The sequence below is a fragment of the Dermacentor albipictus genome, chromosome 9 (assembly GCF_038994185.2).
Source record: "Dermacentor albipictus isolate Rhodes 1998 colony chromosome 9, USDA_Dalb.pri_finalv2, whole genome shotgun sequence".
NCBI classification, from domain to species: Eukaryota; Metazoa; Arthropoda; class Arachnida; order Ixodida; family Ixodidae; genus Dermacentor; species Dermacentor albipictus.
The window spans coordinates 17,625,238-17,651,377 of record NC_091829.1 but is presented as its reverse complement, the minus strand read 5'-3'; the positions used below and the strand labels follow the sequence as shown (position 1 = coordinate 17,651,377).

Genomic DNA, 26,140 nt, shown 5'->3' with positions numbered 1-26,140 from the left:
GTGGGAAGGCACCGAAGACCTGACTTGCAATAATGGCAAATTTTGCGTGCCAGGAACATTGGTGAAAAAGGTTTTGAAGCTGTACCATGACAACCCAGAGTCAAGAGGGCATGATGGATTCTGGAAAACTTATTGCAAGATAAACAGTCGATTCATCTGGAAAAATATGAAGAAAGATGTCAAGAACTACGTGCAAACCTGTCACCAGTGCCAAATTAACAAGGCCAAGTATCGTCCAAGAGGGAATCAAATGGTCATCGCTAATCATTCCCAAGTACCATTTGAAGTAATTCATCTAGATTTTGCCGAAATAAAAAAGCGAGGAGAGGGAGTCAGTGAGACTCAAGCATTCCTTGTCGCAATAGATGACTGCACACGCATGGCAGCTGCAAAGCCAGAAAAGGAAGACGCAAATTCTGTTTTGACGTTACTGGAGCGGAATATGTTCAAGAACACCAAGGTAGTGGTCTCCGACAACGGGCCAGCTTTCCGCAGTAAGAAGCTTCAAGAATGGGTCTGTGACAAAGGAATTGCCCTGAGATTCGCCGCACCCTACCATCCAGAAGGAAACGCCCTAGCTGAGAGGCTCATTGGGGACTTGAAAACATTCATCGCAATTTACCATGATTTCCGTGGAGGATGGAAGTGTGCCTTGGCAGCAGCAGTCAGGCACCACAACCATTCCCATACCATGGGATTAGGATGTACGCCTACCTTTACTGCATCAGGCGAAACAACATGGCTACCGGCAGACTACGACCTTGGAATCATCGGGAAAGTAGATCTGCAGGAAAGTCGCAAGACAGAGGAGGAGCTTGCACGCTACAGATCAACCATGAAGAGACACTCCGATCTGCGACATAGCTCGAAGATGCCTGTAATAGAGCCTGGCGATAGTTTAAGTCCGGAGGAGTTTAGATGGACCGAAGTCAAGATTTTCTGGGCCCTACACAGTGATGAAGACCATCAAGCAACAAGGAATTTTGAAATCGCTGCACTATTTGGGACCGGAAGGAAAAACTGAAATAGCAACAGTGGGAAATGTCATACCCTATCATCCCAGGAGGGATGAAAACCGAGGTCCGGGAGGATGTGATGTTGCGGCGAAGAAGAAGACGGAAGAGAAGAACAGGGGAGGAGGAGGAAGAAGTGATCAAGATGGATACCTGTAAATAAATGAGTGTATTTTAACTCATACTTTATAATACACGTGTTTAAGAAGCCGCTAGTGGGGCTGCTTTTAGATGATGGAGAGGCAGGATCGGACCAATCAATAGTTGGAAAACTAAAATCGCCAAACAGAAGGACAGCACTGTTAGGATATGTTTTTGTTAACGTATTTAGGCTTCATGAAGTGAAGGCGTGAAAGAACTCTCTGTACTAGGAGACCGATAGCAAATACAGATCAGAATGTGCGGGTGTGTAGCAACGCATCGAATCCAAATCATTTCCAGTTGTGAAGAGAGGTTTACAAGTGAACAATGCAGGTTACGCTTAGTGGCGATTAATACACCCCCACCACGTGAGTTATCGGGTCTATCTTTCCGAAAAATGTCAAAATGCGATAAGTAAGGCAGAATTTCGGTATCATCGATTGATGTGTTAAGCCATGTTTCTGTTGGTAGTAAGACATCACAAGAAGATGAGCCTATTAGACTGCACAGTGAATCACGCTTGGAAACAACACTTCGAATGTTAGCGAGCAGGAATGATAAAGGCTGACAGTTCTGTGGATGCGGTGTACAATTTGGTCTCAATGATGGCTACAGGCGTTCTTCAATGACCTGGTTAGTAGTGTGGCCAAGAGTTCACCAGTTTTGAGATAAATTTACCTAGAAAATACCGTTTGCGTTGAATGGGAAGGAATGAGGAGCGAGGAGAAAGTTCATATCAACAAGGGACTGAGGCAGGGGTGCCCTTTATCCCCGCTTCTGTTTATGATGTACACGGATGGAGAAGTCGCTAGAAGGAAGTAATATCGGGCTTAGTCTCTCATACAAACAGGCGGGTACAGAAATAGAGCAGCAGCTCCCGTGTTTATTTTATGCGGACAACATTGTGTTGCTAGCTAACAAGCAAAGTAATTTGCAACGTCTGGCTAATATCTGTGGACAGGAAGGCAACAATTTAGGTTTGAAATTTAGTGTTAGAAAATCAGGTGTTATGGCATTCAATGAAAACAGCTAACAGACTCTGGAGATACAGGGCCAAGAAATAGCTCGGGTAACAGAATAGAAATACCTTGGTATGTGGATAAACGAAGGCAATGGATATATGGAAACACAGAAAAAAAACAACAGTGAAGGGGCAAAGAAATGCAGCCATAATGAAGCAAAGAGCGCTATGGGGATACAATAGGTACGAGGTCCTTCGAGGCATGTGGAAAGGTGTAATGTTTCGAGGACTTACTTTTGGAAATGCGGTTGTTTGCTTTAAATCAGGGGAACCAAAGGTCAGTGGGTCGCATCGCATTGGGCGCTCACGGGAAGACTACAAATGAAGCTGTGCAGGGTGATATGGGCTGGACTAGTTTTGAAGTGAGGGAAGCTCGCAGTAAAATTGAGTATGAAGAACGGCTGAGGAATATGGAAGAAAGTAAATGGGCTGGGAGCGTGTTCAGGTATCTGTACAGGAAAAACATTGATTCACAGTGGAGGAAAAGAACTAGGAAGCTTACCAGCAAGTATGCGGCCTGTAGGGTGGGCAACACAACAACAAAGAAGGTCAAGCGGAAAGTCAGAGAGGCTGAAATAATCTCACGGGTGGCGGCAATGGAAAAGAAACCTGCCATGAGTAAGTACTTAAGAGGAAAAAACGAAATCAGGAAAGAAACTATTTATGACAACTGAAAGGGAAGCTCATTACTTTTCGAAGCGAGATCGGGATGCCTTAGTACACGCACCTATAAAGCGAGATATAAGAAGGAAGAAGAAGCATGTGCTTGCTGAGGTAAAGGTAGGGAGAGTATGGAGCAGGTTTTGTTAGAATGTGAAGACGTCTACCCAGCGGTTGATGTACGAGCCACTGCTCTCCTTGAAGCCCTTGGGTTCAACGAGAGCAGTGGAAAAGTAAACATGGCCGCAATAGGTATTAGTAAGAGGCAATTGGAGGATTGGTGGAAGTAGGGAGACGTACAAAAGCACAGTTCGCAATAGGGGATCAGAAAATTTGGTTGTGGTAGTTCATAGTGCTTTTTTTTTCTTTTTTATTGTTTAATCTAGGTAGGTCATTAGGCAGTATAATAGCAAGAGCTTGGTGGCGCAACCCACCGCCCCGTTTCACAGGGCCATCCATCCATCCATACACCCATCGAAGACCGAGCGGCAGCTCTGTGGAATTTCGACAAAGAACGGTCATGAAATTCTGAGTAACAAATCGAGTGCTAGGAACAGTATTGCGCAGATCCCACGCACTGTGTAATTCGACGTTATGCGAAACATTCTGCAGGCTATGCACCATTGTTTGAGGTTTGGCTAAGAATAAGAAGAAAAAACAGCGCTAGACACTATTCGGTATATTAATGCTAAGAATGTCAGCGGAATCGAACTTTTTCTTTAGTACTTGTCGAACAAAGATAATCATATCACGATAATTACTTATTTACATGTCGTGCTTTTTAATGCATTCTCTCCTTCAATCAAATTATTACCGGTTAGCTAATCATATCGCGGTAATTATTTATAAGTCGTGCTTTTTAATGCATTCTCTCCAAATGATTATAACCGTTTACGGTATTTTTGTGATCTTATGATTTACTTTATATTTAGGCAACCTAGTTCTCTCTCATTCCCTCAACTTTTCCACCCATTCACTGACCCATCCAACCAAGTGTTAGGTAGCGTAAAGAGCATTGATCAAAGAATAGCGAGGTCTAGGATTGCTCTTAACTTGAATAGAGAAAGAACAAAAGTAGTCTAGTAGAAGCAGGACAACCAAGATGCAGCAAGGGTAAAAGCAGACGACTTGAGACTGGTGCTCGCCAAGAAAAATATGCAGCTTCAGAAGAGCAAGATGAATCTAACATTGAAGAAATGACCGAAGCCTAACCAGGCTTATTTCAGAAGCAGCCATTAAAGTGGCAGGTGAGGCACCACGGACACCAGAAGGTAAGCTCTGCCAAGTAACAAAGCATAAAATAAAGAAACGACAAAACATGGAAGTGTCGTACTCAACACATTAGATAGAATCCGCTGACAGTCAAATCTCATAAACAAGAAGAAAGTAAGCCATATTCGATAAGATAACGTCCAAAAAATTGAGGAAGCAGTAAAAAATTGCCGCAGCGTGAGATCTGTAAGAATACTTGGCATAGCACAGGACAAGATGCGAGCAAGGAAATAAACCAGGGTAGTGCCATCCGCAATTTTGGTGATATACTCGTATTAAAAGCACCAGATGAATTCTACACGGACCTGTACAGTAGCTAGAGTAGCCACAGAAGCTTCATTGTAAGCAGTGATCCACCGGATACAGTGGCTCCTTCCATAATTAGCGATGACGTTATATGGGCCTTGTAAGGCATGTCCCGGGAAAATACGGCAAGGGACGATGGAATAAGAGTCGATTTAATCTAAGATGAAGGCGATATTACGCTTGGAAACCCTGCGGGTATCTATACTGCCAATAATAATGATAATAATAATAATAATAATAATAATAATAATAATGTCAACAATAATGGTTGCTTGCTGGGCTGGTTGGTTCGGTATAACTTGCGTAACAGAGCGAAACATGAGGAAGGGACGACGATAGAAACCGAGTGATAAGTAACAACAGTAACAACTGTTTGTTACTGTTGATGCTATACGTATGTATAACTACCAAACGCCAGCAAGAAAGGAAAAGAACAATCAGCATGAGTGGCACAAGGTGATACCACCATGCTTCCTAATCAGCAACCATCTAAAAATCTTAGCTCTTTTTTGCTCAATGTAAGTGAGGGCAAGCTTACACACCCCTCTTCTGCACGAGCAATCTTGACCGCCTCGATAATCTCTCTGACGCATTAAACATTAAACTAACCCGCAAGAAGGGACGTTACAGGTTTGAAGAATTCTATGGCAATTAGCTTACATAAAATATCCACCAAGATAATTTCCAATGGAATCATGGCACCACGTGACTTCAATCAACTAACAGGCTGACTTTAGGAGAAAATATTCTACAATGCATCATGTCTATGTCAATAACTGGGAAATCTGGTATACAATGAGCCCCTCGGTATGGCATTCATTGATTACGAAAACTCATTTGATTCAGTAGACACACCAGCAGTAATGGAAGCATCCTGTAACCAAGTAGTTTAGGCGGCACACATATCTTGAGAAATACCGTACAAAAATTCCACAGCTACCTTGTCTCACCACGATCATCATCACCATCAGCCTGATTATGTACACTGCAGGGCGAAGACATGTCCCTTTGATCTCCAATTAACCCTATCCTGTTCCGACCGATTTTAACTAGCGCCTGTGAATTTAATTTTATCCACCCACCTAGCTGCCATCCTCGACTGCACTTCCCTTCTCTTGGCGCCCATTCTCTAACCCTAATGTTCCACCGATTATCTAACCTACGCATTACATGACCTGCCCAGCTACACTTTTTGTCTGTCACAATAAGAATAAGACTCTTCCCGTTTGCTGTCTGATACACACGAGTCTTCCCGTCTCTTAACGTTACGCCTAACATTCCTTGCAACACTGAAGTTTTGCCCTTATTCTATTGGACATTATCTTGAATATTTTATATAATACTGGAAGTAAGCAAATATCTCTACAACTCAGTTCTTTAACGTCTCCCTTTTTGTGGATTAGTATAACGTTTTCAGATTTTGATCAAGTAAAAAAAAAGGTAGTTTTCGTCCATTTATTTCTTCTACATTGGCGCTTATATTCGTTTTCTGGATTTTCGTTTGTACTCATCTAGATCACGAGCATGCATTGGCAACGGTGAAATGTCGTCGGTACCGTTTGCCTAGCCGAGTTCACGGCCGCCTGCACATGAGAAAGAGAGAGAGAGAGAGAGAACAACTTTATTGTTTGCTCGGGATGGAGTCAAGGGAAGGGGAACAGGTGGGAGGTCCTCTTCTGTCTTCTTCCGCCTTTAGGCAGCAACCAGGAGCCCTTGGACCCTGGCTGCGTCTTCAGCCATCTGGACGAATCGGACTTGCACTTCCGGATCGGAGCTATGCAGCGCTGTCTCCCACTGCTACAAAGACGTGATTTCCAAAGAGCGATATTTCTAGCGTACGTGACTACGTTTGCGGGGGCACGACCAAACCATGTGCTGAAGGTCTGCCCTGCCCTTGCAGATTTTGCATTCGGCTATATACAGCCCTGGGTAACAGCGGCTGTAGGCTACAAGGTTAGGGAAGGTGTTGGTCTGGAGCAAACGCCATGCCACCGATTGCCACTTAGTCATGTGCTGCATGATACTTGGCCCTCACGTTTATGATTAAGGATGTCCTGATAGGACACCAGCCTGTCCCGCCCTGACCAGCGAAACCAGAGAGCGTCAGCAGTGCAACGGTCGGCGTCGACTCGGTTGGTTAGACCTCGAGCCGCGTCGTGCGCGTTCTCGTTCCCCCGAGAGGCCGGAGTCGGCCGGCGCCCAGACGAATTCGACCCCCCGGACTCAGTTGCCACGAAAACCGGCCAGGAGGATGTTGGGTGCTTCGGACGACACACGTCACCTTGCGAAATTTAGGAAGGCCGACTTGAGTCGCTCACAAAGAATTTGTATTTGGAGGATGCCGTCATTGTCAGGGCAACGGCCGCTCCCTCCCCAACTCCCCAATAGTGTCGGATGCGATTGAATCACGCTGTTGATTTGCTATTGCTATGGCCATGGCGTCGCGATCGTCATTATCAGCGGAGTCCGCATAGACCACTTCTTCAGACCTCTCGAATCTTTTCTGCATTGTCTGTGCTCTTATCCGTCTCCGTTCCGCGTTATATACCAGTGCGTGTTCTTGAAGTGGTGGAACGTAGATGCTTGTCCTGATCTCAGCTGGGATGTCCGATTTGGCCCCGGATTGGGATTCGCGATTGGTATTCGTGCTGCCCTGTCCGGCTCTTGGATAGCCTTTCCAGTTGAGCGGTGCTGTGAGCTTCGATGAGCTCGTCTAGGTTTATTGTGCAGCCCAAGTGCTTCGAACCGTTCATTCGAGGCTGTGACGGGTATGCCTAGTGCCTGTTTGAAGGCGTTCCTGATCATGACGTCTATTTTGTTCTGTTCGTCCCTCCTGTGATTCAGGAACGGGGCGACGTAGACCAGGCGGCTCAGGACGAATGCCTCAACTAGTCCAATAAGGTGGCCGACTTGCATCCCGTGGTGCCGGTTGGCGATCCGCGAGATGAGACGGGTCGTCTGATATACGCTTTTATTGAGTGCCCTTATGGTTTCGGTGTTGTACCCGTTAGCCTGGATTCGCAGGCTAAGGACCCTGATGCTGGGTACTATGAGAATGAGCTGCCTCCCAGTGGTGTAAAGTTGGATTGGTGGTGTTATTGTTGGTGACTTGCATCCCCTTCGGGCTGTTTGATAGAGCAGGAGCTCTGATTTTTGCGGAGAGGAACCCAAGCCTTTCAGCTTGACGTACGCCTCCACCGCGTCTATGTCTCTCTGCAGGAGTTCTTGTATGTGTCCGTCGCTGCCCCCCGCCACCCCGAGGGTAACCTCGTCCGCATAGAGACAATGATGGAGGCCCTCTATGTTTCCTAATATTTCAAGGGGACCAAGCATGGCGACGTTGAAGAGGAAGGGCGAAAGGACCGAGCCTTGCGGCGTGCCCCTGCTCCCCAACTCTAATTCGGCTGACTCAATCCCCCCGATCGTTAGGACGGCCGTCCGGTTCGTCAAAAATGCTTTAACGTAGTATTGCCCTGGTGTCCAGAGAAGAACAGCCGTATCCGTCGATAATGTGATGTTTGAGCCTCAGCATCACGTCCCGAGTCGATAACTTGGATCTCAATCCAATCATGGTACGAGGAAAAAAGCCCCCTCTCATCTATGTGCCTGTTGAGTGTTCAGCACTACTTGCTCCATTAGCTTTCACAGGCACGAGGTAAGTGAGATGGGCCGCAAGTTCTCCAAATGTAATTTTTTCGCGGTTTCGGGATCATTACAATCTTGCAGGTCTTCCATTGTCTGTGGATGGCGCCTACCCTCCAACATTGATTCATGTATTCGTTGAGTGCCTCAACAGAGCCCTCGTCTAGGTTTTTCAGTATTTTATTACTAATACCGTCCAGTCCCTGGGAAGATATGGTACGGAGATGCTGTATGGCTCCCCTCACTTCCGCCGTTGTTAGCGGGAGGTCGAGCGTTTCGTTTGCAGCTTTCGCGTAGGGTTTAAGTTCCTCTAGCCGAGTTCACGGCTACCTGCACGCGAGAGATTCCGAACTACAAGGCCGGAACCGTTTGGAAATTGTTCTGTATTGAGTTACCATCTATAGCGGATAAATCAAACAAGTTTTTAGGCACGTAGGGCCCTCTGGGCTGTACTTGTCGGCGATAAGGTAGCCTCGCTGCCTACAGAATTATCTCACTGAGCTGTGTCGAATGCTCGGTTGCAATAGTCGGAAGCTCGAATCCTTCTATAAGACGTTCTTTTAATTTGACAATGGTGAGCTTGAAATTCACCTTCTCCAGTGCACAACATCTGCAGGCTTGGAGTGACGCCTGACACCGGCAAAAGATGCCGAGAGCGAGTGGGGCTATACTAATCCAGGTACAACCAAATTAGGAAGGCCCACTAAGCTTCAACAAAGACACTCCCTCAAAAGAACAGGCATTCACCGCCCTGTGCAGTTTTCAGGCTTGGAGTGACGCCTGACACCGGCAAAAGATGCCGAGAGCGAGTGGGGCTATACTAATCCAGGTACAACCAAATTAGGAAGGCCCACTAAGCTTCAACAAAGACACTCCCTCAAAAGAACAGGCATTCGCCGCCCTGTGCAGTATTCGGCCACTACATCCCGAATGATTCCTCCAATTAACCCATGGCCCTCAGTCCCCTGCAGATGCGGAGCACCTGACCAAGGCTGCGGTGAGACCTGTAACGCAGCAAAGGGTGCCTAGAAACTATGGGTCTGGACAGGCGCCAATGGCAACTGACCCTGTCAAACTTTAATTGCCGAACTCTCGAGTGAGGCTAGCTTAGCAGGACTCTTTGAGGAACTATCAGACATTGTTTGGGGTATCATCGGCATTAGTGAGTGTCACGATCCACCCGGATTCGTGAACAAGGGAGGGGTCGAGGCACCCTCCGTTAGACGGACGCTCCGCGGGGTGGTGGTGCTGAACGATGACTGACTGCCGAGCAGCCTTGCTCGTCAGTGTTTATTGCGGTGCGGTGACCAATGTTGCCTGCCGAGCATGGCAGGCCACCAGCCTAGCGACGAACGAACATTATGCCTGAGGGGGCGTCACATGCTTGCTACACGCCCTTACCCCTAGTTTGTTTGTTAAATAAAAAGCAAACGTCCATGTACAAAATACGAGGCTCTGCCTCCACCCTAGCTGGGTCGACTGTGCCTGCTATCCAGGCGAGTAACGGTCTGGTGGCCTCCGCCATCGCGTACTCCGCCTGGGCACCGGTGTTGATGGGTTGGGTGTGGAAACGCTGGGTGCTGCCTGAGCCAGCCTCGCTCCATCCGGAGGGTCCGTAGTGGTCGGCCTTGTGAGTGGTGCCGGGCTCGATACTGGTCCAACGGGTGCCGCACCGCTGGCTATGGTTGCCGCATCCGAGGTGGGTGGTGCTCCGCTGGAAGAGACTGGTGCTGCCGCTAGTCCTCCTGCGGGCTGGAACTCAGAAGTGGCAGTCGAGGGTGCTGGCCAGGCCCCGAGGCGAGGCCTGACATGGTCGGCGTGTCTGTGCCACATGGCCCCATCTGGGATGCAGAGGAGCAGCGATGAGGCGCTGGCAGGAGAAACCTGTCCAGAAGACCAGGGTGGGCCAGGATGTAAGTTCCTGGTGAAAACTGGAGCTCCCGACTCTGGCAAAGGCCCGGGACGGCACCCTTGGTCAGCAGCCAGCTTCTTTTTCAGCTGCTTCAAGAGCACTGCGGATCGGAGGTCCGGATTCAAGACGTCCAAGAATGTCTTGACCATCCGACCCAGCAGGAGCTCACAGGGGGCACGGCCAGTGACATCGTGAGGCGTGGTCCGGTACTTAAACAGTATCCGGAAAATCTGCGTCCGGAAATCCCCAGTCTGGCTCTTCTTGAGCTTGTCTTTGATGGTTTGCACCACCTGCTCGGCTGCACCATTTGAAGCAGGGTGGTACGGCGGAACAATTATCCGGCGGATACCGTTCTTCGTCAGCCAGGCCAGGTACTCTGTGCTGGCGAAGGTAGGACCATTGTCGGACACGATGACATCCGGCAACCCCTGGGCGGCGAAGACCTGTCTTAGCGCTGCAATGGTCGCACCTGCTGATAGAGTGGTGACAGGTAGAACCTCCACCCACTTTGAAAAGGTGTCCACTACCACCAGGAAGTAATGGCCCTTGAACGGTCCCCCAAAATCCACATGTAGGTGGGACCAGGGTCTCTGTGGGAAAGGCCAGGGGGTGCTTTCCACATGACGCGAAGCTCGCTGATGCTCCTCGCAGATTTGGCAGCTCTGCACCACATGCAGGCTGGCTTCCGGGTACTCTGGCAGACGAATGCCCAGTGCATGAATCCAGTTTCGGCCGAGCAGTGTCGGCGACAACCCCTTCGTTAAGTAAAGGGGAAAGGTTGCCTCCCTGTCGCCAAAACGAACGCTGACCTGTGCCTGACCCTGAACCTGGGAGAGTTGCCCGGAGGAGCTGCGCAGCATCACGCCCGAAGCCTCGACGGACACGCCGGGGAAAGCCGGATAGACGGACGCTCCGCAGCGTGGTGGTGCTGAACGATGACTGACCGCCGAGCAACATTGCTCGTCGGTGTTTATTGCGGTGCGGTGACCAATGTTGCCTGCCGAACTTGGCAGGCCACCAAGCCTAGCGGCGAACGAACATTATGTCTGAGGGGGCGTCACATGCTTGCTACAGTGAGATTAGAAGAACTGGAGAGGCTTATACATTGCTGAATAACGGACATGTCCTCTGCTATAGAGGTCTCCCGGATAAGAAGCAATACTAGGTAAGGTTCGTAATCGATAAGCACATAGCGGGCAACATTGACGAATCCTACAGCATTAATGAGAGGATAGCTGTAGTCGTAATCAAACTGAATAAGAGGTATAGATTAAACGTAGTATAAGCCTACGCTGCAACATCCAATCCAGTCACGATGATGAAGTAGATTTATGAAGATTTTGAATTAGCGATGAGAAAAGTGCAAACTCGGTATACTGTAGTAATGGCGACTTCAATGCAAAAGTGAGGAAAAAGGCTGGTGAACAAGCAATTGGCAACTACGGCGTCGATTCTAGGAACGCTAGAGGAGGGATGCTAGTAGAAGTCGCAGAAAGGAATAAGCTTCGAATAATGAACACCTTTTTCAGGAAGCATAGCAACAAAGTGCACGTGGAAAAGCACTAATGGTGAAACTAGAAATTAAAATGATTTCATACTTTCTGCTGATCCCAGCGTAGTGCAGGATGTAGAAGTGATAGGGTAAAGTGCAGTGATCATAGGTTAGCGAGGGCTAGGATTCACCTCAATTTGAATAGAGAAAGAGTAAAATTGGTCAACAAGAAATAGGTCAACCTACAGGCAGTAAGGGTGAAAGCAGACAAATTCAGGTTTGTACTTGCAAACAACGATGCAGGCTTAGAACAGAGATGAAAATGACATAGCGGTAATGAATGATACCGTGACTGGGCTGACTTCAGAGGCAGCAAATGAAGTGGGAGGCAAGGAAAGGCGGCAACCAGTAGGCAAGTTCTCCCAAGTAACTAAGGACCCATAAAATAAACGACGATGAAAGTGTCCAACTCAAGCGTCAGCAAGGCGAAAATAAGTGACGTTAGAAACTATAACATGAGTAAGACTTAAGAAGCCGTAAAAAATGGACACAACCTGAAATCAGTGAAGAGAAAGCTTTTAATAGGACAAATCAAGATGTATGCACTGAAAGATAAGCAGGGTAATATCAGCAATCTCGAAGTTATAGTAAATGCAGCGGAAGAATTCTATAGTGACGTGTACAGTACCCAGAGGACTCAGCGGAACTCCATTCGCAACAATAATGAACATGATCCAGAAACTCATATAACTAGAGATGAGGTCAGAAGGGCGTTGCAAGACTTGAAATGAGGAACAGCGGCAGGGGAAGATGAAATAACAGTCGATTTAACCAAAGATGGAGGACTTACAATGGTTGGAAAACGGGCGGCTCTTTATGCGAAGTGTCTATCGACTGCAAGGGTCCCAGAAAACTGGAAGAATGAAAACATTATACTACTCCACATAAAGGGAGACGTTAAAGAATTGAATTATAGGCCCGTTAGTTTACTCCCATTATTATAAAAATATTTACCAAAATTATCTCCAATCGAATTTGTTCGGATAAACTTGGCGTACAAACAACCGGCACACAATTTGAACGTGTACACAGGTTGGGTGAGTTCGCCGAGGACAAACGCAGACCAATAATAGCAAAGCTAGGCTTCTTTAAACATAAACAAGTCATCCTAGCAACTGCGCACAAACTTGACGGATCTGCATTCTCGATTCCAGAAGACCTTTCGCCCTCGACGCGGCTTGCTAAGAGGAAGTTGGTTGAATTTGCCAAAACGCAAAACAAAGCATTCAAGCTGTCAATAGACAACCTACGTATTGACAATAATAATCAGTTGCGTAATCATACAAGGTCATTTCATCTCAAAGATAGCTAGAAAACGGTACTTGTAGAGACGTGCCGCAAATAACCCAATCGATTTCATCAGTACAGTCGATATCCTTATCTTTCACTAAGATTAAAAGCCTACTCCCAAAGCGCGATCTGGTGTCTTCTTTCATCGAAGACAGTCATTCAGACATTATCGTTTTGACAGAGACTTGGCTACGACCCGAAATAACCAACAACGAAATTTTTCATGATTGCCCTGTGTGCAACGTATATAGGCATGACCGCACCGAAAAAAGAGGAGGTGGCGTCTTAGTAGCTGTTAATCGAAATATTTCACCGCATATCATAGACACTAACTCAGCCCTTGAAATTATCTGGGTTGTATGCTCATCCTTATCTGTCAAATTATTAATTGGTTCTTGCTATCGTCCTCCTGATTATGACCAATCGTTTGTGGAAGAATTACGTTACAGTATTGACAATGCAACAAAACAGTATTCTGCTGACAATATCTACATATTCGGCGACTAACTTTCCGAACATTGATTGGCCGCCGCTATCATCCCCTTGTCACAAGTCGGCTGAATTCATTAACTTAACCTTAGATTTAAACTCATTTCAACTTGTCAGAGAGCCCACTCGAGGAACTAATTTATAAACCTGATTTTCACTAACGCTCCTGAAACAGTCGGTCCAATTTCTTTTCTAGATGGTTTTAGTGACCATAAAGTGCTTCAGTCACAAATCAACGTGCCTTTAAAATTTACGGGAGGCACGGGGAAACAGATTCGCGATTATAATAAGGCTAACTATGCTAAAATGATTACTGACCTGGATGCGTTCTTTAATGAAACCTTCTTGCCGTCCTTCCAAAATCGTAACATTGATAACTGAGTACTATTTAAAAACACCATTTCAGCTTTGATTGGCAAGTACGTTCCTCTAGTCAAAATAACGAATGATAAATCTAAGCCTTGGTTTAATAAATATATTCGTACTCTACGTAACAGAAAAAAAAACACTTATACAAACGTGCTAAGGAATCGCGCGATTCTAATTTATGGGCTGAATATAAAAAGTGTTCAATATAAAAATAATATAAAATGCGCAGTTCAAGAAGAACTGCGCTTAAGTAACATCGGCTAAATACAAGTACTACTCCCGCGACCTACCTTCATTACTAGCGTCTGATCCTAGAAAGTTTTGGCGAACCATTGCTCCAGACAGCACTATCCATCACATATCGCTATAAAAAGATGACCAAATCGAGCTGTCAGATCAAGAGAGCGCATATCAATCCAATAGGTTCTTTTCATTTGTGTTTACTGTTGATCATTAAAAAATGCCCATTATTTCTGATCATGAAATTCGATACATGGAGCCCATTGCCATCACAATTCAAGGAATCTCATGCCTCATTACTAACCTTAAATTATGTTCTTCTGCTGGTCCCGACAACATATGTTCTAAGATCTTGAAGAATACATTGTCTATCTCTAGCAAAATATTATATCACATTTTTTCACAATCTTTATCAACAGGCCATCTCCCACTTGACTGGAAAGTTGGAAAACTAATTGCAGTGTTTAAAAGTGGTAACAGAAATATGGCGGAGAACTACCGCCCTATCTCGCTCACTTGCATATGTTGCAAAATGCTTGAGCAATTATTGCGCCGAACCACCTCGAGTTTAATAACTTTTTTTTAATAATCAGCATGGGTTCCGAAAATCTTTTTCGTGTGATACGCAGTTACTGGAATTCACCACTGACTTGCATTTAACATGGATAAAAACCTTTAAGCTGATCGCATCTTTCTTTACTCAGAAGCATTTCATCGCGTTGCTTCTTTTTTTTTTATTGCGATGAAGGCTTGCCCTTAAGGCATAATTCTTGGAGCGTATATGTGTATTATATGTGTGCTGCGAGGCCTGTGTTGTGTATAAATTGAAGCAGTGTTTTGTGAAATCTGTTGTCATGTATCCAGTGGTCATAGCTGGTTCTCACACTGTAGCGGAGGCCGGCTTGCAGTAGGAGACGCGAGCGTTCAGATTGTAAACCCGTACATGTCCATATTAGGTGGTATGCATCTGATTCCACCACAGGAACGGAGCAGTATGGACACGTAGAACCCAGTGGTAAATGCGACCAGTTCCACCTTGAGACAACAGCTGGTGTAAGGGCCACCCCGGCCCGAAGCCTCCTAAGCACAGCTTCCTCCGCCCTAGTAAGGCGCGTTGCTCACTGCCGCCTCATAGCTAAGCTATCTGCTCTTAGACTAGACTCTCTAACGCTATCTTGGTTTCTTAACTTTATCTTTTCGCAAGGAGTTTACAGTCGTCAATAATGTTGCTTCATTTTCCGATGTCACATCCGGTGTAACGCAGGGCAGGGTGCTAGGCCCTTTGCTTTTTCAAAAATTTATATTAATGACCTTCCTTCTAATATTCCCTCTTGCATGCGACTATTCGCTGACGACTGCATCGTGTACCGCACAATTGAAAGTCATGATGACCATTTGATCCTCCGAAAGGACCTTAACCTCGTTTATGCCTGGTGTGATAACTGGTTCATGACGTTGAACTTGAATAAGTGCAAAACGATTTCCTTTACTCGTAAACAGTCACTTTCTTTAACTTCACGTATTCTATAGGCAACGTTTCACTGCCCCTTGCGGTGTCATATAAGTGCTTAGGCTTGCATCTTACATCAGACCTTTCATGGAAATTGCATATCACCAACATATGTGCTAAAGCGTCACAAACGCTGGATTACTTACGTCAAAATTTGCGTCATTGCTCAGCTCATACACGCAAATCGGCATATTTAACCTTCGTCCGCCCACAGCTTGAATTTCCTTCACCCATCTGGTCGCCTCATCAAAAGTATTTAATCTCAATGCTGGAAGCCGTACAAAATAGGGCCGCTCGATCCATTTCATGTAACTATAACCGCCATTCCAGTATAACAAAAATTAAGCTAGGCATTTCACTCCAGACGTTAAGTATTCGTCGTTCTGTTGCTCTTTTATGCTTAATGCACAAATATATTCGCAGCGTAAAATCCCCACTGTCACTTGCAAAACCATTACGTACATCCAGGCGCCTTCATAATCACCTCAGCATCAAATGCATATTTGGCAAAACTAAAGCTTTCAATTCCTCGGCTTTGCCACAAGCCATCGCACTTTGGAACGATCTTCCAGATGCCATTGTTTCAATCACCAACCGCGAACATTTCCGTGAGCGCTTATATACACACATTTCACAAACTGAGACTGTATAATGATGCATTTTTTTGTTCCGCTTACTGTTACTTTTCTTTGTTCTTGTTCATGCTCATCCCGTATACGGGATGAGCATCGTATACGGGATGTATAATCCTCCATCACTCAATGCTCCGACCGGAGCATGTGATGTACCTTTAAATAAAAATAAAATAAGGGCAACAGTGGACTTCAGTCAACCAAGGGAACAGGCTGGCTTCAGGAAGGGATACTCAACAATGGATCACATCTATGTCATTAATCAGGTTATCGAGAAATCCGCAGAGTACAATAAGCCTCTCTATATGGCTTTCATAGATTACAAAAAGGCATTTATTCAGTAGAGATACAAGCAGTCAGAGGCATTACGTAATCAAGGAGTACAGACAGCTTACGTAAATACGTTGGAAAATATCTACAGAGGTTCCACAGCTACCTTAATTCTACACAAGAAAAGCAAGGAGATACCTACAAAAAAAAAAGGGTCAGACAGGAACACAATCTCTCCAATGCTATTAACTGCGTGCTTGGAAGTATTCAACCTATTAAACTGGCAAGACTTAGGAGTAAGGATCGACGGCGAATATACCAGCAACCTTCAGTTTGCTATGCCATTGTTCTGTTCAGCAACAATGCAGACGAATTACAACAAATGACTGAGGACCTTAAGAGAGAGAGTGTGAGAGTGGGGTTGAACATTGATATGCAGAAGACGGAGGTAATGATGAATAGCCGGGAAAGGGAACAAAAGTTCAAGATCGCAAGCCTGCCTGCAGAGTCTGTGAAGGAGCACGTTTATCTAGGTCAATTAATCACAGGGAACCCTTATCATGAGAAGGAAATTCATAGAATAAAAATAGGTTGGATCGCATACGGCAGACAGTGTCAGCTCCTTACTGAAAGCTTACTGTTATCACTGAAAAGGAAGGTATACAATCAGTGCATTTTACTGGTGCTGACATATGGGGCAGAGACTTGGTGAATGACAAAGGAGCTTGAGAAAAAGTTAAGGACCGCACACAGAGCGATGGAACAAAGAGTGCTAGGCATAACTTTAAGAGACAGAAAGAAAGCGGTTTGGATCAGAGAGAAAACGTGTATAGACGATATTGTTATTCACATTAAAAGAAAACAATGACACTGGGCACACCATTAGGGTTACAGAATCGGTACCAAGAGAAGGAAAACGCAGTCGAGGACGGCAGAAGACAAGGTGGAGCGATGAAATTAGGAAATTCGCGGGCGCTAGTTAGAATAGGTTGGCGCAGGACAGGGGTAATTGGAGATCGCAGGAAGAGGCCGTGTTGTGGACATAAAGCAGGCTGCTGCTGACGATGATAATGTTGGCATTCTTCCAGTTATCAGGTTCCTTTGAAGTCGTGAGAGATTTCGTATAAAGGGCCGCCAGCTTCACTAGCATGATTTCGCCTCCATCTTTGATTAAATCGATTGTTATTCGAATCATCTTCTGCTACCGCTTTTCCCCGTTTCATGTCTTGCAAGGATCTCCTAACTTCATCGCTATTTATAGAAGGAGCCTCATCATCATCATCATCAGCCTGGTTAAGCCCACTGCAGGGCAAAGGCCTCTCCCATATTTCTCCAACAACCCCGGTCATGTACTAATTGTGGCCATGCCGTCTTTGCGAACTTCTTAAACTCATCCGCCCACCTAACTTTCTGCCGTCCCCTGCTACGCTTCCCTTCCCTTGTAATCCAGTCCGTAACCCTTAATGACCATCGGTTATCTTCCCTCCTCATTACATGTCCTGCCCATGCCCATTTCTTTTTCTTGATTTCAACTAAGATGTCATTAACTCGCGTTTGTTCCCTCACCCAATCTGCTTTCTTATCCCTTAACGTTACACCTATCATTCTTCTTTCCATAGCTCGTTGCGTCGTCCTCAATTTGAGTAGAACCCTTTTCGTAAGCCTCCAGGTTTCTGCCCCGTAGGTGAGTACTGGTAAGACACAGCTGTTATACACTTTTCTCTTGAGAGATAATGGCAACCTGCTGTTCATGATCTGAGAATGCCTGCCAAACGCACCCCAGCCCACTCTTATTCTTCTGATTATTTCCGTCTCATGATCCGGATCCGCAGTCACTACCTGCCCTAAGTAGATGTATTCCCTTACGACTTCCAGTGCCTCGCTGCCTATTGTATATTGTTGTTCTCTTCCGAGACTGTTAAACATTACTTTAGTTTTCTGTAGATTAATTTTTAGACCCACTCTTCTGCTTTGCCTCTCCAGGTCAGTGAGCATGCATTGCAATTGGTCCCCAGAGTTACTAAGCAAGGCAATATCATCAGCGAATCGCAAGTTACTAAGGTATTCTCCATTAACTTTTATCCCCATTTCTTCCCAATCCAGGTCTCTGAATACCTCCTGTAAGCACGCGGTGAATAGCATTGGCGAGATCGTATCTCCCTGCCTGACGCCTTTCTTTATTGGGATTTTGTTGCTTTCTTTATGGAGGACTACGGTGGCTGTGGAGCCGCTATAGATAGCTTTCAGTGTTTTTACATACGGCTCGTCTACACCCCGATTCCGTAATGCCTCCATGACTGCTGAGGTTTCGACAGAATCAAATGCTTTCTCGTAATAAATGAAAGCTATATATAAGGGTTGGTTATATTCCGCACATTTCTCTATCACTTGATTGATAGTGTGAATATGATCTATTGTTGAGTAGCCTTTACGAAATCCTGCCTGGTCCTTTGCTTGACAGAAGTCTAAGGTGTTCCCGATTCTATTTGCGATTACCTTAGTAAATAGTTTGTAAATAGATGCAGAGGTGGCGTAGAGGTAGAACACCCGCCTCGCGTGCAAGAGGTCCGTGGTTCGAATCCCGGTGCCGGCAATTTTCCACCGGATGAAAAAAATATCCGCGTGTTGATAAAATTGCATAAACAGGGCTGCAGTGTGGCCTGATCCCGGTGACCAGAACCGGCAACGCACTCCCTCACCAGAGCAGGATTGGCCACCCTGGTGCAGTACTTGGCCACAACCTCCTATGTGAACAACACAATCAGAAGGAGCCGCTATTACTTTCTTTGCTACTTTGAATGGAGGTATCCTATCTCCTCTGGGTACTGTAAAGGTCAGTATAGTATCCTTCGGCTGCTTTTACTATACCTTCGAGATTGCTGATATTACCTTGCTTATCTTTCAGTGCATACATCTTGATTTGTCCTATTCCAAGTTTCCTTCTCACTGATTTCAAGCTGCGTCCATTTTTTATGGCTTCTTCAGTCTTTCTCACGTTATAGTTTTGAATCTCACTTATTTTCACCTTGTTGGTAAGTTTTGACAGTTCCACGAATTCTGTCGTATCACTTGAATTAGCAAGGAATGAAAGTGTCCGTTTCTTTATTAGGTCCTCTCTTACTTGGAAGATCTTGCCTACCGGTTGCCTTGGCGCCTTGCCTCCCACTTCAATTGCTGCCTCTGAAGCCAGCCTAGTTACGGCTTCATTCATTATCTGTATGTCATCTTCATTTCTCTTTTCTAAGGCTGCAAATTTATTTACAAGTACCAGCCTAAAAATTTGTCTGCTTTTACCGTTCCTGTCTTTAGGCTGACCTGTTTCTTGCTGACCAACTTTACTCTGTCTCACTTCAAATTGACGTGAATCCTAGTCCTCACTAACCTATGATCAATGCACTTTACCCTACCTATTACCTCTGCATCCTGCACTATGCTGAGGTCGGCAGAAAGTATGAAATCAATTTCATTTCTTGTTTCATTCACCATTAGAAATTTTTCAGGTCCACTTTCTGTTGCTACGCTTCATAAAAAAAGTTCATTATTCGAAGCTTATTCCTTTCTGCGTATTCTACCAGCATCTCTCCTCTAGCGTTCCTAGAATCGACGCCGTAGTTGCCAATTGCTTGTTCACCAGCCTGCTTTTTCCCCACTTTTGCATTGAAGTCGCCCATTACTACAGTATACTGAGTTTGCACTTTTGTCATCGCTAATTCAACATCTTCATAAAACTGGTCTATTTTATTATCATCATGACGATGTTGGAGCGTAGGCTTGTACTACCCTTAATCTATACCACTTAAGTTTGATTACGACTACTGCTACCCGTTCATTAATGCTGTAGAATCCGTCAATGTTGCCCGCTATCCTTATGGATTAGCAATAGTACCCCGTATTGCTTCTTATCATGGGAGACCTTTATAGCAGAGGACACGGCCGTTAGTCAGCACTGTATAAGCCTCACCAGTTCTAATTTCACTAAGGCCAATGATATCCCAAACAATGTCCGATAGTTCCTTAAAGCCGTCAAGCAAGGAAACCCATCTCTGCAGTGCTATTCAGTGCTTGCTCAAAAGAAGTATTTAAGTTATTAGAGGAAGCCTTATGAGTGGGGATAAATGGGGAACATCTTAGCAACCTCCGCTTTGCAGATCACATCATCCTGTTCAGCAACATTAGAGATGAATTGCAACAAACTACTGACCTCGTTAACCAAGAAAATATAAGAGTAGGGTTGAATAATATGTAGCTGACAAAGGTAATATTAAATAGCCTGGAAAGACAACAAAAATTCATGATCGCAAGTCAAAGCCTAGAGGCTGTGTAGGAGTACGTTTATCTAGAGCAATTACTCAAAAGGGCCCATGATCATGAGAGGGAAATTTACGGAATAAGAATGGGCCAGATTGCGTACGGCAGCAATTGCCAAATCCTGACGGGGAGCTTATCAATGTCGTTGGAAATACAAGTGTGTCATTATTGAATTCCATTTATAATTACAGTAATGGCGTATAAAATAGGAGCTAGGCCCGTTTTTTTCTTATATCGGTGAAACAAACTTAGTCTATCAAGCTTTTTTTTTGAACGCTAACGGCATAATTTTGGAAGGAGATCTTAACGCTTTGTTTCACTGGTGCTTGCAATGCAAAATAGCTTTTAATCCCTCAAAAACGCAGTACAATGTGCCTCATCCCAACGGCATGCGTCATTCGTTCATACTACAGCAACAACGATATAACTTTGCTTTCGGCAATGTCTTGTTTTCGTGAGTATGAAGGCGTTCACCTAACACGCGATCTTGCATGAAATACGCATGTCACTTCGATCATCGCCAGCACGAATCGCATGCTGGAGTACATAAAACGAAAACTGAAAAGGCGACATCGATATTGGACACTTATACCAAATTTCTATGGATGTTATTAGATGTGTTCAAAACGCGCATCACATTTTATTCTTCATGACTATAAGCATCCATCCCGCGTAACACTAATGAAAAATAAGTTGTCGATCACATACCTTTCATGACACAGAAAGCGTTACACGAGCATAGTGACAGACATGTTCATGATTCCGCCAACAACCATTTCTTCACGCATAAATCGCCCAAGCAAGCGCGAAGTGCACCCCCCCCCCCCTGCCGCACTTCAGCATTATAATTCGTGCCATCCCGCAATATCATCCGAGTAGAATCGGCTACCATTCATTTTGGTAATTAACGATCTACAAGATTTTGAGAAAAGTTTTTTTTATTCTTTACCATTGAATAATGGTACTTGTCGAGTGTACTTGATGGCTGGATTGCGTAGTTCGTGTTCCACAAACGTTGTTTCGCACTACTGTACTATTTGTTGGTTGTATTTCTTTTTGCATTTGCGCGCCAATTGAATCAATCTTCTTCAAACCGCCCAATAGTGTTTTTGCGTGTGCTGTTTATCATGTACAAATAATATGTTCGTGGCAATAATTGTTTGAATAATAGGATATATTAAAAAATGCAAAGTCATCTGGCAACATTGGTCTCATCCGCCATCTTCCCTGATATGCTGTGGCAAACCGCCTGCAAGTTGAGCGGCCTCTACTGCGACTCGGCTACCCTCACCGTGCGACTATATTCAGGACTCCATAATGTGTAACACCTGCCTTGAAATTTCACGACAACTAGCGTGCATATATGCACGTCTGCTATGTGCGTATCTCATCTCCGCTTCTTCAATTTATACTTTTGCAAATGGGAAGGTCTAGAGCCTCAGAGGTTACATGCAGCAGCTTATTGTTCCGGGATTCTGAAGGGGAATCGGCAGCACCACAAGAACCAACGCTTTTCGCGTCACATTCTGTCCTGTAACTGTGCCTGATTTTTCATCAGCGTCTCGCATTTCTTGCTTAGGTTTTCAGCGCAGCTTTCCTATATCTTGTAATTCTCTTTGTACGCCAGCGCTATTACACGGTCTTGCCTCTACCTGTCTCTTATTTAGTTTAATTTACACTGACCTACAATTGCAGGTGATTTATTATCATTTATTTCCCATCGGTCTGCAGAGCCTTCGGAGCCTAATAGATTTCGTTCACACAGGCCAGTAACGCTGTTTGTTCTTTCACCATTCTTCTTTTCAGAACGTGACTTAAGATTTTGTAGCATTATTGTATGCGCACTTGTATCGCTATGACCGTATACGCAAGAACAGATATACTGACTTCTTCTAAATGCGCTTTCTACTCGCCATGCTATCGTTAAAGATTTAAATTTGTCTTTATGCGACCCCTTAGCCCACGCTTTTATGCTATCTAGCATTTTAAACATAAGCCTGTCTTTACACCAGTCGTGTTAGTGCACTCTTCTAGCCAGCCATCAATCCAGACGTGAAAATGCCTGTATATTGCCTCCGGTTACAGCATATTTGTTATCTGGCTAACGTTGCAACGGCAAAACATTAAACCAAAGTACATTTTGTGGACGGCACTAATCAACGTACACTGCATGTTTGTTGCTAAATGGGAGCGCTCTTCGTAGTAAAGCATTCGCGCACAAATTTTGCTTAAAGTGAGGGTTTGCAGTGTTTGCAGTGATATGTTTCAAGCCACGTTTTCGGGCATTATACTTACTGGTTTCGTCCACAGTAAATCTGAAGTCGGTGTCGTCTGTGGTGACGTCACTCAAAACATGTTGATTCGACTCCTAGCGAACGGATGGCACCATCTGCCCCGGCTGCGATGAACTGCGTGTTTTCGCCATATCCATGTCGATCACCGTACGTGGGCTTGCTCTTGTACTCTGGTGTCCTCCTTTGCAATGCGCTGCATCCCCCAAAAAGGTACGAAATGTGACCCATGGTATACGAAGCAGGAAGACGAAGTAGTGATTCTTCTAAGGTTACACCTGTCACAGCAGAGAAACATCATTGTCATCATTTTCTGAATATAGAGTGATCACGTAAGCACGCAGCTGGTGCTGAGGCATTAATGTCAGCGATCAAGGTGGCCCGCATGAAGGGGAAGATGGTATTTTTTGGTTATCGAATTATTCTGAAATTCACCATTTCAGTTTCTCCGTCAGGGTGTCCTAAAAACTCACAATACACCCAAAGTAGTATAATACATGGGCCCTTTTTAGTATCGTTACATGTTGCCGGCCTAGTTGGTTCATACTTAATACTTAATCAGGCGCAGAAGATTGTGAAGACCCCCTACTCCCCCCCCCCATTACAGGAATTAACGGTCTTGATAATAGACAGCCAGCTTAATTATTATAGTCAATGTGCCAGCGCGTGCAAACATATCAGCGCACCACAATCGGATCACGCAGGTAAAACTGTCAAAATGGATGCTTATTCTAGCAAACAGTAACGACAACCAGAAATAACCAAAACATCTGTCACTGGAGCTTTAGTGCAAGTAATACGGACGCGTGCTGCAAGGCATGCTAACAATACTGTCGTGTACGTCAGCTGGCCAAGTAGTGCCCTTGTCTGCTCACTGCATCTCTTGCTATTCAGCATCTGTCCTACCTCTGCGTCGACATTGCAATGGCGGTCGTCAAACAACAACGTCTTTGCAGCAACGAATTTCGTTCTCTTCTGGTAAATATTCTTGCGGAAGAGGAAGAAGTGTAGCTGCCGAGGCAAATCAGGCACTAGAATGCCGGCGTTTCTCCTCCACGAGGAAAATGACATTAGAAATTACAGTGCGACAGCTTGGTCTACCATTGAACACTCCGGTTCTGCTGTCTTTCGGAGCGTCTGTGCTTGGGCACTCACACAGGAATGTTTGCTTCGCCTTAGAAAAATTTCTTATTGAATCAAACCGATTTCATTGATGACCATATTATTTTATTCATTCCTCCTCTATTGCCTCATTGATATATTCAAGATACTTATTTTTTTTTTCTCCTCTACGTAGCATGACAATCTACTGAACCATTTCGATTTTCCCTCGCCTAAATTCATTTAACAAAATTTTAGATTTTTACCTCCTTTTCTGAACGCATAAGCAAAGTCTGCCCGACTCTTGGCCAATCCCCGCGAGTGGGTAAGCGCCAAACTCATCCAGGACATCATCATCATCATCATCACTAGAGCGGCTATCGAGGAAACTTTCTACGGCGTCGAAGACAACATCAGCAGCGATCACTGATACCGATGAGCGGCGCGACAGCACCAAGCGCTGTCGTTCAACCGCCGCCGTGGCGGAGGGGCAAGGCAGCAACGGCGATGTGCAAGCGTGGCAAGGGCCGCCATTACCGCAGCATGGCTTCGGAACCGACGAGCCCGTGAGGCAGCCTGGAGCCGCCAGGGTCTCTCACATGTGACCACCAACACCGGTCCTGGAAGCGGCGAGGAAAGCAGGGAACATGGCGGACGAAGCAAGCCGTGCGAAAAAGGTCAGAGTGGAAGATCACATTGACCACATGATGAGAAAACATCGACCTACTCCCTTAGCGTAGAAGAGGGCATTGAATGTGATGAGGAGGCAGATCCTTTCACTCTTGTGACGTTAGAGGGAGGATCGAGGGAATTCCTGCGGTATTCCGACCGATTGAAGAAGTGAAAACATTTTGGAAAGTGAACCCAAATATTGTAGCCTCAAAAATCGTTGCGCTAGCAAAGGAGAAAGTAGGTTCTTTCCCAGTGAACAAAGAGAGAAGTTTCTAAGTCACTGAGTTCACTCGCCTCAGCCAAGTGTTTGTTGTCATGTGTACAAGTGGCTGGCGTATACTAGTGAAGCTATTTATTCCGGAGTCATACATACGATATGTTGGCAAAATCAGAAACGTACCTCTAGAAGATACACAGTTAACAGAATATTTAAGATAGGCAGGAATGACATCAGCCACACGTCAGACCCGTTACATACGTCAAGAAGATGGCACCGTGGAATCGCACCCCATTAGAAGTGTAATTTTCCAATTTCGCTATGACCGACCAATCCCTGAGCGAGTGTACCTTGGCTTCACTAGCCATCCAGTCGAGCAATATCTGGGGCCAACCAGACGCTGCTAGAACTGCTAGAGATTTGGTAACTTAGCGAAAAACTGCCGAGGAACAAGGCGCTGCCAAATATGTGCAGAAGACCATCATCACAAAGACTGCAAGTTTATAAGACAACCTAAGTGCGCGAATTGCGACAGGCCCCACACTGCATCATTTTCTGGATGCCTGCAGAACAAAGCGGCCTCTCTTCAATACCAACACGACATTATCCATGGCCGCACACAACAGTGTGGTTACCAGTGCTAGCATATGGGGCAAAGTCTATAACATACTCTACTAACTAATACTCCTACTACTATCTACTAACTACTAACAACTACTAACATATAGGCAGGCGCCCTATCCCGTTCTCTTCTCTTGTGTGTGTCCGTTTATTTGGCGTCTTCATATTTTATAGAGTCTTGGAGAGTGACACAGAGGCTTGAGAAGTTACGGACCGCGCAAAGAGCGATGGAACGAAGAATGCTAGGCATAACGTTAAGAGACAGAGAGCGGTTCGGATTAGAGAGCAAACGGCCGTAGCCGATATTCTAATTGACATTAAGAGAGAAAAATGGAGCTGGGCAGGTCACGTGATGCGCCGGTTAGATAACCGTCGGACCATTAGGGTTACAGAATGGATACCAAGAGAAGGGAAACGCAGTCGAGGACGGCAGAAGACTAGGTGGAGCGATGAAACTAAGAATTTCGCGGGCGCTGGTTTGAATCGGTTGGCGCAGGACAAAGGGTAATTGGAGATCGCGGGAAAAGGCCTTCGTCTTGCAGTGGACATAAAATAGAGTGATGATGATGATGAAAGAATAAGCTCAAAACAAGCATACGAACCATCACTAA

The 26,140-nt window shown here is 45.3% G+C and overlaps 1 protein-coding gene across 19 annotated transcripts in view; it reads right to left on the bottom strand.

The window, feature by feature from the left end:
• LOC135903718 (uncharacterized) overlaps window positions 1-26,140 on the bottom strand; it is a 290,426-nt gene that overhangs the window by 12,785 nt on the left and 251,501 nt on the right. For 3 of the 19 annotated variants that reach the window (XR_011508350.1, XR_011508353.1, XR_011508352.1), the window contains one exon: window positions 22,923-23,114. The exons of 11 other annotated variants lie outside the window; for them this stretch is intronic. Coding sequence is in view for 1 of the 8 variants with exons in the window: in XM_070525036.1 (XP_070381137.1) it covers window positions 5,269-5,286 (18 nt within the window). In the remaining 7 variants the exon portion in view is untranslated. Of the gene's footprint in view, window positions 1-5,268; window positions 5,302-10,371; window positions 10,396-10,870; window positions 10,991-22,922; window positions 23,115-24,452; window positions 24,640-26,140 lie in introns of those variants that run through there. 5 more of the 19 variants (XR_011508351.1, XR_011508354.1, XR_011508356.1 and 2 more) reach the window with 4 other exon arrangements.